The sequence below is a fragment of the Littorina saxatilis genome, linkage group LG1, assembly GCF_037325665.1.
Source record: "Littorina saxatilis isolate snail1 linkage group LG1, US_GU_Lsax_2.0, whole genome shotgun sequence".
NCBI classification, from domain to species: domain Eukaryota; kingdom Metazoa; phylum Mollusca; class Gastropoda; order Littorinimorpha; family Littorinidae; genus Littorina; species Littorina saxatilis.
The window spans coordinates 96,995,333-97,009,622 of NC_090245.1; the positions used below are offsets into that span (position 1 = coordinate 96,995,333).

At 43.5% G+C, this 14,290-nt stretch overlaps 1 protein-coding gene across 1 annotated transcript; it reads right to left on the reverse strand.

Moving 5' to 3' along the window:
* Nucleotides 1–1,189: 1,189 nt before the first annotated feature.
* LOC138946789 (steroid 17-alpha-hydroxylase/17,20 lyase-like) lies at nucleotides 1,190–13,814 on the reverse strand. Its single transcript, XM_070318195.1, has 8 exons — nucleotides 13,114–13,814; nucleotides 10,966–11,112; nucleotides 10,457–10,666; nucleotides 8,114–8,240; nucleotides 5,538–5,800; nucleotides 5,104–5,231; nucleotides 3,008–3,226; nucleotides 1,190–1,571 (listed from the first exon to the last, which is right to left on the reverse strand). Exons 1-8 carry the CDS (start codon nucleotides 13,552–13,554, stop codon nucleotides 1,562–1,564), a joined length of 1,545 nt encoding a protein of 514 aa, XP_070174296.1. The 5' UTR covers nucleotides 13,555–13,814; the 3' UTR covers nucleotides 1,190–1,561.
* Between the last annotated feature and the right edge of the window lie 476 nt (nucleotides 13,815–14,290).

Consider the following 14,290-nt stretch of genomic DNA (forward strand, 5'->3'; position numbering starts at 1 on the left):
CTGTTTTATATCTATCTATATATAATATGTAAAGCGCATTGAGCATATATATGATTATGCGCTATAGCAAATGTCCATTATTATTATTATTATTATTATTATTATTATTATTATTATTATTATATATACGACTAGTGTCTGTCTGTCTGTCTGTCTGTCTGTCTGTTCGCGATGCACGGCCAAAGTTCTCGGTGGATCTTTTTCAAATTTGGACACCGTATTCAGCTACACCCCGGACAAAACCTCATCGATGAGATATTTCAACACGTGCTCTCAGCGCGCAGCGCTGTGCGCGCTGAACCGATTTTGTTGTTGTTGTTGTTGTTGTTGTCGGGATCCACTACCAGTAACTCTTCCTTATCTTCTCCAGTGTTTTCAGCCGCGATTATCTCCCTTCCTCCGTGTGGCGTCAATCCATATTCCCGTTACTACGTTACTATTTTTAGAAAGTCACTGCACGTTACTATTTTTAGAAGGTCTCCAGTGTTTTGCGCGTTTATCTCCTTTCCTTCGTGCGCCCCGGCGTACACCCGGCAAAGCCGGGTCCCAGGCGCAGCCTGGTATTCGGCTCTACTTCTTGCCGGCGAAGCCGTACCCGGCGAAGCGGGTATTCATCTAGTATATATACACTAGATGATTACCCGCTTCGCCGGGTACCGGCTTCGCCGGCAAGAAGTAGAGCCGAATACCAGGCTGCGCCTGGGACCCGGCAAACGCCGGCTTCGCCGGCGCACGAAGGAAAGGAGATAAACGCGCAAAACACTGGAGACCTTCTAAAAATAGTAACGTGCAGTGACTTTCTAAAAATAGTAACGTAGTAACGGGAATATGGATTGACGCCACACGGAGGAAGGGAGATAATCGCGGCTGAAAACACTGGAGAAGATAAGGAAGAGTTACTGGTAGTGGATCCCGACAAAACAAAAAAAAAGGTTCAGCGCGCACAGCGCTGCGCGCTGAGAGCACGTGTTGAAATATCTCATCGATGAGGTTGTGTCCGGGGTGTAGCTGAATACGGTGTCCAAATTTGAAAAAGATCCACCGAGAACTTTGGCCGTGCATCGCGAACAGACAGACAGACAGACAGACAGACAGACAGACAGACACTAGTCGTATATATATATAGATAGAGAGAGACAGAGAGAGACAGAGAGAGAGAGAGAGAGAGAGAGAGAGAGAGAGAGAGAGAGAGAGAGAGAGAGAGAGAGAGAGAGAGAGACACACACACACACACACAGAATTGAATTGAACTTTATTTAACAAGGATATATATATTTAGAGAGAGAGAGAGAGAGAGAGAGAGAGAGAGACAGACAGACAGACAGACAGACAGACAAAAAAGTGAGAGAGAAAGAGAGTTAGACACAAGATAAGATTAAAAAACAATAGTACAACCATTTACCAGACATTATGTAATTAGAGAGTAAAATATAGTATTGAGCAATAGCATCTAATTTAATGGTCATAGAGAAAGCTGTGTTGGTTTCACACGGGATTCTGTACAGGCTTGACGCGTCTCATCCAATAGCGGCCGCCGAGCACGTAAGGCTTGAACCTCGCCCTAGTCATCCCTGCACAAAGAGCACAGAGTTCGTAATAACGGGGTCTTTGAACGACGCATCTTCTTCTAACTATTCCCCTAAAACAGTAACGCTTGACCTCCGGAGCTTGCGTAATGGAAGCGTCAACATAGACCTGGATGGAAGCCAACAGTCCATGAACAATGATCACGCACAGAATGAGCGCTGTGAACAGTACTGGCTGAGCGAACGAGGTCACAAGTAATGTTGGAACATACGTATGACGTCACGACACAATACACGTACGTCAGCAAAATGTAAACGACAACAGCCTTATTAATCAAATAAACAAATAAACAAACACACATTGATGACATTATGAATTTCTGTTTTGATCAAAGAATCTTTAAAAATAAAAAATAAACACACACAAAGGGACGTATAAGTGCCCAAACATACACGTCATGACTATTTTGGAATATATTTTGAAATTCTACTGTCTTTTTATATTTAGTCAAGTTTTGACTAAATATTTTAACATCGAGAGGGAATCGAAACGAGGGTCGTGGTGTATGTGCGTGTGTCTGTGTGTGTGTCTGTGTGTGTGTGTGTGTGCGCGTGTGTGTAGAGCGATTCAGACTAAACTACTGGACCGATCTTTATGCAATTTGACATGAAAGTTCCTGGGTATGAAATCCCCGAACGTTTTTTTCATTTTTTTGATAAATGTCTTTGATGACGTCATATCCGGCTTTTCGTGAAAGTTGAGGCGGCACTGTCACGCCCTCATTTTTCAACCAAATTGGTTGAAATTTTGGTCAAGTAATGTTCGACGAAGCCCGGACTTCGGTATTGCATTTCAGCTTGGTGGCTTAAAAATTAATTAATGACTTTGGTCATTAAAAATCTGAAAATTGTAAAAAAAAATAAAAATTTATAAAACGATCCAAATTTACGTTTATCTTATTCTCCATCATTTGCTGATTCCAAAAACATATAAATATGTTATATTCGGATTAAAAACAAGCTCTGAAAATTAAATATATAAAAATTATTATCAAAATTAAATTGTCGAAATCAATTTAAAAACACTTTCATCTTATTCCTTGTCGGTTCCTGATTCCAAAAACATATAGATATGATATGTTTGGATTAAAAACACGCTCAGAAAGTTAAAACAAAAAGAGGTACAGAAAAGCGTGCTATCCTTCTTAGCGCAACTACTACCCCGCTCTTCTTGTCAATTTCACTGCCTTTGCCATGAGCGGTGGACTGACGATGCTACGAGTATACATACGGTCTTGCTGAAAAATGGCATTGCGTTCAGTTTCATTCTGTGAGTTCGACAGCTACTTGATTAAATATTGTATTTTCGCCTTACGCGACTTGTTTGTCTATACCTACAATATTAAAATCACACGAAAAAAAGCATGGGTCTGGCCTCAGCATTGTAAGCACTGCCCTTGCCACATGATAGTTAGACGTACCTGTGTGTGTGTGCCCGGAGCCTGAAGACCACGTGGTAAGGCTTCAACTCCAGCACGATCCCATTCTTCCACGAGCTGCGCGTGACCGGAAGTAGCTCGTGCTGTGTCGGCGGGAGGACGTCAAAGTGCTGTAAGAGCGTGGTGACGTAGAGAAAGACACGTGACCTGGCGAAACTCTCTCCGACGCAGCTCCTCTTTCCCACACCGAAAGCGATCATACTGCAGACAGACAGACAGACAGACAGACAGACAGACAGACAGACGCACACACAATTTTATATGGCATAATTTAGTAATACTGCAAAATCACCCACCCACCCACCCACACACCCACACATACACACACGCACACACACACACACACACACACACACACACACACACACACACACACACACACACACACACACACACACACACACACACACACACACACACACCAACACACGAAGACTTAGGCCACAAAAAAAAAATGCTTTGGTTACGGTTTCCCGACCGACCCTAACTTTTTGGGCCGACCCTAAACTTTTTTTTTGGTCCTAAAGCTAAAAATAAAATGAACCAAACACATACATACACACACAAAAAAACACACACACACACACAAAAACCCACCGAAAACGACAACACCACGGCACAGAGAAAACATCGATCGCCGGCGAGCAGACAACAACAAGCCCGACAAGGGACACCACTCCGCTTTTTACAACTCCCATATCCAAGGGAAGTCAGTCTCGTGCGTTCGTTCGTTCGTTGCGCGAACGTAAAAAGATGTCGTCTGCATTTGCAATCGTATTCGGAAAGTGCGTTCATATCGAACAAACACGACTGATAAGTCAGTACTCGAAGAGTGCAACCTTGGTGGACATTTTTCATGATTTTCATCCAACTTTGGACGGCAAACTGTTCGGGATAAAATGTGTTGGGTCGACGAAAATAAGTGCCGAGCCCGAAGACTCTTTCGAACTGGACTTTGGCATGACTCTCGAAAACTATTTTTGACTCACATGCGAAGCAAAAGTGAGTCTATGTACTCACCCGAGTCGTCCGTCCGTCCGTCCGTCCGTCCGTCCGTCCGTCCGTCCGGACGTCCGTCCGTCCGTCCGTCCGGAAAACTTTAACGTTGGATATTTCTTGGACACTATTCAGTCTATCAGTACCAAATTTGGCAAGATGGTGTATGATGACAAGGCCCCAAAAAACATACGTAGCATCTTGACCTTGCTTCAAGGTCAAGGTCGCAGGGGCCATAAATGTTGTCTAAAAAACAGCTATTTTTCCCATTTTTCCCATTTTCTCTGAAGTTTTTGAGATTGAATACCTCACCTATATATGATATATAGGGCAAAGTAAGCCCCATCTTTTGATACCAGTTTGGTTTACCTTGCTTCAAGGTCAAGGTCACAGGAGCTCTTCAAAGTTGGATTGTATACATATTTTGAAGTGACCTTGACCCTGAACTATGGAAGATAACTGTTTCAAACTTAAACATTATGTGGGGCACATGTTATGCTTTCATCATGAGACACATTTGGTCACATATGATCAAGGTCAAGGTCACTTTGACCCTTATGAAATGTGACCAAAATAAGGTAGTGAACCACTAAAAGTGACCATATCTCATGGTAGAAAGAGCCAATAAGCACCATTGTACTTCCTATGTCTTGAATTAACAGCTTTGTGTTGCATGACCTTGGATGACCTTGACCTTGGGTCAAGGTCACATGTATTTTGGAAGGAAAAATGTGTAAAGCATGTGAGTCGTATGGGCTTTGCCCTTCTTGTTATCATTTCAAGAGGGACCAACCAAAAAAAAAAAAAAAAAAAAAAAAAAAGTTTAATCGACCTACCTGCCCTATTTTTTTTGGCCATGAAACCGTAACCAAAGCATTTTTTTTTTTTTTTGGCCTTACACTTTTTGTGCACAAAACTACACCGATAGATAGATGTAAACAAGAATGTGTATGTGAAACTGACTATACGTAAAACAATTATGGTCAATTATGGTTATGTTGGAATGTTAGCATGTTAAAGTTTTGCCACTGCACTGCTGTTAGCAATTATCAATTGATACAGAGAAAAAAATAACGGCTGACCTCTGTCTCAAGGGATGATTGGCAGGCAGTAGTTGACCTGCGTCGTCAAGGAAACGTTCGGGTTTGAATGCTTCCGGGTCAGGATAAATTTCAGGGTCACGATGGAAAACTAGAGTATTTGCAAACACCTAAAACAACCAAACAAAAAATAAAATCGATAAAGGTCGCGCGTAAGGTATCACACACACACACACACACACACACACACACACACACACACACACACACACACACACACACACACACACACACACACACACACACACACACACACACACACTCTCCCTCCCTCCCTCCCTCCCTCCCTCCCTCCCTCCCTCCCTCCCTCCCTCTCTCTCTCTCTCTCTCTCTCTCCCTCTCCCTCTCCCTCTCTCTCTCTCTCTCTCTCTCTCTGAGTCTGAGTTTGAGTCTCTCGCATGCTTTGTTGCTAGTACCGTGGCTCCCTTGGGTATGGTGTAGCCGTCCAATGTGACGTCATCAGTGGTCAGATGGGGCAGTCCCATGGACACAGGGGAAGCAAGACGCAGCGTTTCCAGGACAACCGCCTCCACGTAAGGGAGATCACCCCTGTCTTGTATCCGCGGAGTTCGCTCCCCGAGTTTGGTGTCAAGGTCCTTCTGGATCCTGCGGACGACTTCCGGGTTATGGGTCAGGTAGAGGAACAGCGCTTTCAGCGTCTGTGTGGAGGTGAGGGAGGCTGGAATAGGACACACCAGTTTACAGTTAGAAAAGTCGAAGATTATAAAAACAACAGGAATGACAGAAGCTTTTCTTCTTGGTTCAAAGATGGCCAAGAGTGTGTGTCTTCAACTGTCAAGTAAAGCCATAGGGGCAGGTCGCAGAATATTGACCACTTTTTGTTTCTAGCTGATAACTAGGTGGTTTTCCTGCGAAGAAGTTTCATTTTGTGTTTTTTGTGGCACGTCCTTCTCTTTTTAGTTAACCGTCAGGCATAATTAGAGCGAATAACCTTTGATAGACATTCAACAAAAATTAAATACAAACAATTCCAAAAATGGTCCATATTAGGAGCCTGGGCGCCTAATATGGACCAGTGGAGAGGCCTTCACATATCACTGTAAAAAGCCCCCTATACTTTAAAATAACATGATACATATTAGTGTGAAAGTCAGACAAATTCAAATATTCTTTAGATTTATCTGTTACAGTTTGATGAAAACATTATTTGAAGCACAACATGAACCTACATAAAATTATTAAAAAATAAGAGAATATAAATGAAATTATCAACTTCCACGAAATGAAAACTATTTCTTATATTTTGTTGAAAGCTCGAGGGCTACTTTTAGGTTATTTTCAGCAAGCTTTAAAAAAAATGAACCCAGCCTTTAGCTTTCATTTTTCTTCTATTTGTTGAAGGTTGTCCATATTAGGGGACACACATATACTTTGAGACTTTGCTATTATGTTTTGTTTGCAGTAGAAACTCAAATATAACAAGTCCAGTCTCAGCTGTCATATATAGCTCTGATTTTTATAACAGCTTTGTGTGTATAGACAGAAACTAGTCCGTTTTAAGCGTCAAAATTAGAGTGAACGCTACCAAAAGATTTAAAAAAAAAAAGATTTTTAAAAAACCAAACAACTAACGGTTTTTAGGTTTGTGTTTCTGCAACTGTTTTAACATGTGCAAGTTATCCAGAGAGGGTAAATACAGCGAATGCAATTTTTTGAGCGCTCTAGCGCCCTATAGTTGGTCAGAACAGGACGTGGTCCATGTTAGGAAGTGGTCTATATTAGGCAACCTTCCCGGGCCCTACTAAAAAAAAAAAAAACCATGAAAATAACAGATTGCAAAAATGTCGCAAGTAAACCTATATTGTACTGTGTTTAGTACCTCTATATATTGTATATCTATGATATAATTATATGTCTTGTTTCGTCAGAAAGTAAGCAGATTAGTGAAATTCATAATCATCTTTAGAGTTGGCTAGCATTGGTGAGTGGATTTGCATGTCTTCGAGTGTACTGAGAGCGAAGAAAATATCTAAGACCGTCTGCTCGAGTTGGACCGGAACTACCGCGTGTGGTTTGCTGTTGTGAAGGATCTTGAGCAACTTCTGTGGAAATATGGACCGACACGCACACATACATACACACACAAACGCACGCACGCATGCTTTCACGCACGCACGCACGCACGCACGCACGCACGCACACACACACACACACATACACACACACACACACACACACACACACACACACACACACACACACACACACACACACACACACAGACACATAACCGTGGGCACACACTGTGACACACACACCATCCTGAACTCAGGTAAAATGAGTTACTTCCCTTCGGGTCTCATTTATCCCTGACAGGATGCCTTTGTTTTCCTTCTCTGGAGAGGAAATCGATTTATTTTTTTATTTTATACATATCTAGAGCTTTTCGTAATGTGTTATTGATATAAGCAGATTCGCGATCGTCGATAATGATTTTTCATGGTGTTGTGTAATTTTTAAATTACAAAGGAATTGTTATGTAAGACAGTTTCAAGCGAGCTATCTTTCGCGGATGTATTTACTGTGCAAACAACTCTAAATATAGCAAAAGTGTCACGTGATAATCAACTTTGTCACGTGATCATAACAAAATGGATACGGAGCGGACGGAACTTTTTCCGTAACCAGTTGGGAGTGATGCAACAATATCATAGTCACGGACTCCTTCCCTTAGCAGTCTCAAAGTTTCGACTTGTTTTGACCTTAGAACAATGTCTTTATCATAAATGTGAAGAACAGAACGGAGATCACTGTCGAAGTCGGCCATTCTACAATCACGTTCGTCTTTCGTCTTTTGATCAGAAACATTAGCGAAAAACATAAATTATGGGAGATAACTCTGTATTCCTGTTTTGATAGATTTCGGCTTTTAGACACTTCCTTTCCCTGAACTCCGCGTAGCAATCATCCATCCTGTTAGAGAGACATGAGCGATAGCGTGGACCGATGATTATGAAAATGACACACACACCTGCTCCAACGGTGTTTATGAGAAGACCGCGGACGTGGTCGTCAGTCATCCACTGGTTGTCTCCCTTGCCCTGCTCGTCCAGCAGAATGTCCGCAATGCCCCGCGGTTCGCCTCTCACTCGACTTGCCTGAAAATGGGTCAGAGGTCGTCATCTCAGTCTATAAGATGCTTGATGAAACAAATGAAACAGAAGGGAATAAGCTACGGACAAAAAAGCTAGTCTGTCGAAAAGACATCAACAAAAGTTTTTGTCATTCTATTTTGTGCAAAAGCAAGTGCAAAATATTGGTCAGAGCCCTGGTGACTGAGCAAACAAACTTTACGCTGACCTTGACCTTCACCACACCCGTGACTTCATGCTCCATGCACGACAACTTTAACACAGTTCACAGGCCAGATGTATTTCTCGGAGTCAGCTTTGTGACCCTCTATGGTGTCCGAACACCTCCGTGTGCACACACGCGCACGATAGAAATCCCAAGCTCACAGCCAAAGTCTCAGGTTTCGCAAAACACGAAGACACGCACGCAACACCTCTCGCCTATATCCTCATGATCGTATCCCGATACTTGGACGAGACAAGTCCAATGCTGGCATGTCGAAGAAGACAGCCGGAAGTGGGCTTGAGTCAAAATATCTCGCCATTATTATCCTCATCGTATTAGCAATACCTATCCCAATTTAAGGCAACTTGTCTGAGAGGACGTTAACCTCAAAAAGTCAGTCAGTCAGTTCACATGCACTACTGATACCCATCCGATACAACTGACTGACACCAATACTGATACCCATCCCATACAACTGACTGACACCGATACTGATACCCATCCGATACAACTGACTGACACCAAAACTGATACCCATCCGATACACCTGACTTACACCAATACTGATACCCATCCGATACAACTGACTTACACCAATACTGATACCCATCCGATACAACTGACTTACACCAATACTGATACCCATCTGACACAACTGACTTACACCAATACTGATACCCATCCGATACAACTGACTTACACCAATACTGATACCCATCCCGGCCATACAACTGACTGACACCAATACTGATACCCATCAGATACAACTGACTTACACCAATACTGATACCCATCTGACACAACTGACTTACACCAATACTGATACCCATCCGATACAACTGACTGACACCAATACTGATACCCATCCGATACAACTGACTCACACCTGACTCACACCTGACTTACACCAATACTAATACCCATCCGATACAACTGACTTACACCAATACTGATACCCATCCGATACAACTGACTTACACCAATACTGATACCCATCTGACACAACTGACTTACACCAATACTGATACCCATCCGATACAACTGACTTACACCAATACTGATACCCATCCCGGCCATACAACTGACTGACACCAATACTGATACCCATCCGATACAACTGACTTACACCAATACTGATACCCATCTGACACAACTGACTTACACTAATACTGATACCCATCCGATACAACTGACTGACACCAATACTGATACCCATCCGATACAACTGACTCACACCAATAATGATACCCATCCCATACAACTGACTGACACCAATACTGATACCCATCTGACACAACTGACTTACACCAATACTGATACCCATCCGATACAACTGACTGACACCAATACTGATACCCATCCGATACAACTGACTCACACCTGACTTACACCAATACTGATACCCATCCGATACAACTGACTTACACCAATACTGATACCCATCCGATACAACTGACTTACACCAATACTGATACCCATCTGACACAACTGACTTACACCAATACTGATACCCATCCGATACAACTGACTTACACCAATACTGATACCCATCCCGGCCATACAACTGACTGACACCAATACTGATACCCATCCGATACAACTGACTTACACCAATACTGATACCCATCTGACACAACTGACTGACACCAACACTGATACCCATCCCATACAACTGACTCACACCATCAAGACGACTCACACCATCAAGACGACACACACCATCAAGACGACACACACCATCAAGACGACTCACACCATCAAGACGACTCACACCATCACCATCAAGACGACTCACACCATCAAGACGACTCTCACCATCAAGACGACACACACCATCAAGACGACACACACCATCAAGACGACTCACACCATCAAGACGACTCACACCATCAAGACGACTCACACCATCAAGACGACTCACACCATCACCATCAAGACGACTCACACCATCAAGACGACTCTCACCATCAAGACGACTCACACCATCAAGACGACTCACACCATCAAGACGACTCACCTTGGACTGGGTGAACAGCCTCTCCATCAATGTGTCCCGGGCCTGGATGACGTCACGACAGAGCTTGTGGTAGGGTAGGAGGGGGAGGTGACGCAGCCAGGGGCAGGCGGTCAGCAGGGTGTCCGTAATGGGGCTGAAGATTTCATTGATCGTGTCATCGAACTGTTTGGCCGCCGCCACCAGGCTGGGGACTGGATGTTCGCCTGTCATCTGAGGTCAAGCATTACAATTGGTGAGAGCGTTCGGGAAATCATAAATAGAATTAATAACACAAAGAAAGCTGTCGTTGTCGGAGAATGAACATTTATGATATTAACACTTTAAGCTTTTTGGACTGAGCAGGGTCTTTTCAAAGTACAAAACATGTGCTTTTTCACATGTATTTACACACCCACGCACGCACGAACGCGCCCACACACAAACACACACGCGCATGCACACACGCAAACGCGCGAGCACACACACACACACATAGTTGGGGGTTGGGGTGAGAGTGAGCTGAAACTTACCAGTGTGAGGACGATGCGCATGATGGAAGCGGAGATCACGTGATCGATGTCTACATCCTTCCCGCAGTCTGCCTCTAGCTCTGTCACCAGGCGGTGTAACTCTTCCTGCACTCTGCTTTCCATCCTCTCCACCCCGTCCCCGTAGAACTGCACGTCACACACAATGACGTATTAATGTGACGTCATGATCTCAGCTTTACATCCTATACCCGTAGAACTTTACGTCACACACAATGACGTACTAATGTGACGACATGATCTCAGCTCTACATCCTATCCCCGTAGAACTGTACGTCACACACAATGACGTATTAATGTGACGTCATGATCTCAGCTCTACATCCTATCCCCGTAGAACTATACGTCACACACAATGACGTATTAAAATGCCGTGGGTAGTCGACGGTGACACGTGCACTCTCTGTCCAGCAACATTGTACACAACAAACGGAAACAGATTTCTTTTCTTTCTCTCTTCTTTTTTTTTTTTTTTTTTTTTTTTTTGGGGGGGGGGGGGGGGGGGTATATTTACCCGTAGAGATTACATGCCGAGTCTCAGTGGATATTAACAATAGTGGGCGGATCAAGAAAAATGCGATGTTCAGAGAGCTTATTCATGACCGCAAACGTATTTCTTCCTCCTTTTCTTTAGTTTTTCAAACAAAGAGGTGCTTTTTTGCCACAGTTTGATCGAATCCTAATCACGCTGTCAGTCTACCTGCGCAGGTGAGTGATTATAATGCGCGGTTGTATAGTTCCGTGGAAATCATTCAATTCTGCTAACACTTTACAGCAGTTTCTTTGGTTTGGAGTAAAATCCAGTGCACAGTCATACTCTTGTTCTCCTGCGCCGGGAAGTACTTGCGTCAATCATGTGTCTGTAGACATACGAAGTCATGCACTTTTTGGCCATAGGTGAACAATCATATGACGGGTTTTAAAACTAGTTCGGGCACATTGCATAACATCTGAACAATAGAGAATACTACATGGCTTGCTGTGTCGTACCAGATTTACACGAGTTGTTTTTTAAAATATTGAACTGCGAGCGAAAGCGAGCTGTTCGCGATTTGAAAAAGCAACGAGCGTAAATCTGGTACGATACAGTAAGCCATGTAGTATTCTGTTTTTCCGACATACTGTACTTACGTGTATTTTACTGAAAATGTCCTGCAGTCGAGGCAGCTAAATTGAAGATGCTTGTTTTGAAACCTCGATCCCATCTAAAGCCTCATGCAATCTACTACGCCAAAGCAAAGAAACGTCACTCTGAAAGTGTGACGTGACGTGTTAGTTCTAACAATTCATCGAGGGTAATTAGCGAGCGCAAATTTTGTTTCTATAATGACGTTTGTCTCGGTGACTTTGGCATCATAAGCAGTGGAAAAACAGGTTCCTGCCAGACTTGCTTGACATGACCTCATTTACATGATATACACACGTGTGATTTGAACGATTATTATCTCACGAGTGTCTCTCTAACGTATGTAGGATAAAATATCTTTAATATACGTCTAGTAATAGTATGTATAGGAAATCCACAACGTTATTGCTAAATGACAGTGCTTTTTGTAATGGTGCTCCTCAAAATTGACGCAAAATCTCTCGTTGACCCCTCATGCAAACGACATCAGCATCACTAGGAATCGCATAGCACACGAAATACGCAAGCTAGCTAAACAAAACAACATGCTCTTGGTATAAATTTCTGATTGCCAAGTTGGGCCTATTATGATTTTTGTTGATTTTGAATTGGTCCCTTACGTTTTCGTCACGTCGATTTTAGGGGTCCCCTTATTTGAGCGGTGGTCACGTAATCCCTGTTAAAGAAATCTTGTATACAAAAGGTGATCCAGATAGTAAAGTGGACGGCCTTAAACGGCATAGAAAGTCTGAGTGAAATGACACGGTAATAAATGCTTTAATTGGGGTGCGAGATTTGTCGCAATAATGTATTTGCTAAGTTCATATTACAGGGTGTTCAAAACTTATTACAGAAATGTGTTCAAAAGTGGAACACTACTGGTCAGAGTGCACGCGTTCCTGGTGCAAGTACACGCAAGACAGTTATCGGGTCAGTCATGGTTAAACGGGGTTGGACAGGGTTAAGCTCGTCTGCTAACTGACCTTCAAAGGCTGGTGACCTACCTTGATGGCCTGATGGAACATCTTTCTCATCTTGGACCACTCCGGCCTGTACTGCGGACTGCTGGTCACGAGGTCCTTGAAGTCAAAAAAAGCAAACCACCCTGTAAAAGTCATGGGCCTGTTGTTGGTGAGGTGCTCCAAGGCCTTGCCCGCGTACATCTCCCTGACGAGGCGCGGCGAGTTGAGCACACACAGGTCCCCGACAGCGCTACGACACAGCACGAGCGGTCCGTACTGGCGGCTCCACTGCTCGGCCTGTCTGTTGAGACTGCCTTCCCGCAGTGCGCTCACCATGCCACGCAGCGCGTCCAGACCGCGCGGCCCCGGCGCCAGCTTTTTGGAGCTGGTGGATTTGAACCTGAGGTACACCAGGGTGACGGCGATAACTCCGAGCAACACGGCCACAGTCGCACTGTAACCTGGGTCAGAAACCGTCTCCATCTTGGAAGATAGGAGTGTGGGTTTGGCTGTCCTAACGTTCTTGTTTCGAACTCTGTTTTGTCTATTCCTTGTCTTAGCTTCTTTCGTCAATTTCTCGTGGATAAGACCTCTTGCCAATCCAAGTAAAGGCGTGCAGGTGTGTCCGGTGTTTGCTGCCGGACAATCAACGGTCACACGCCAAAGACCACTGATGAATGGGCGAGACACAGCCTGTCTGTCGAAGTGAAAACTTCACACTCACACAAGGGGCGTGAAAGCACTGCCGACTTTCTCTTATCTTGTGTGCACGATGAGAAAAGAAGCGAGTGTTAGTCCTGTATCATATCCTTGGCGGATTATGACATTATTCAGTTATTCTGCAGAAAAACCAAAATGCTGGAGAAAAACTGTATTTTCTGCAGCATTTCTGCATAATGTCATCTTTCGCCGAAGCAGCGGTTTTTTTCTGCAGCAAAACATTTTACTGCAGTAAAATTGAAATCAAGAATGCTGCAGTAAAACGGTGCTGTTGTTTTACTGCAGAAAACCTGTTTTTTTTTTATTTGTTCTGCAGCATTTTGTACTGGCTCTTGGCGGATTATGACATTATTCAGTTATTCTGGAGAAAAACCGAAATGCTGGAGAAAAACTGTCTTTTCTGCAGCATTTCTGCATAATGTCATCTTTCGCGAGAGCAACGTTTATTTTCTGCAGTAAAACAGTTTTACTGCAGTAAAATTGAAATCAAGGATGCTGC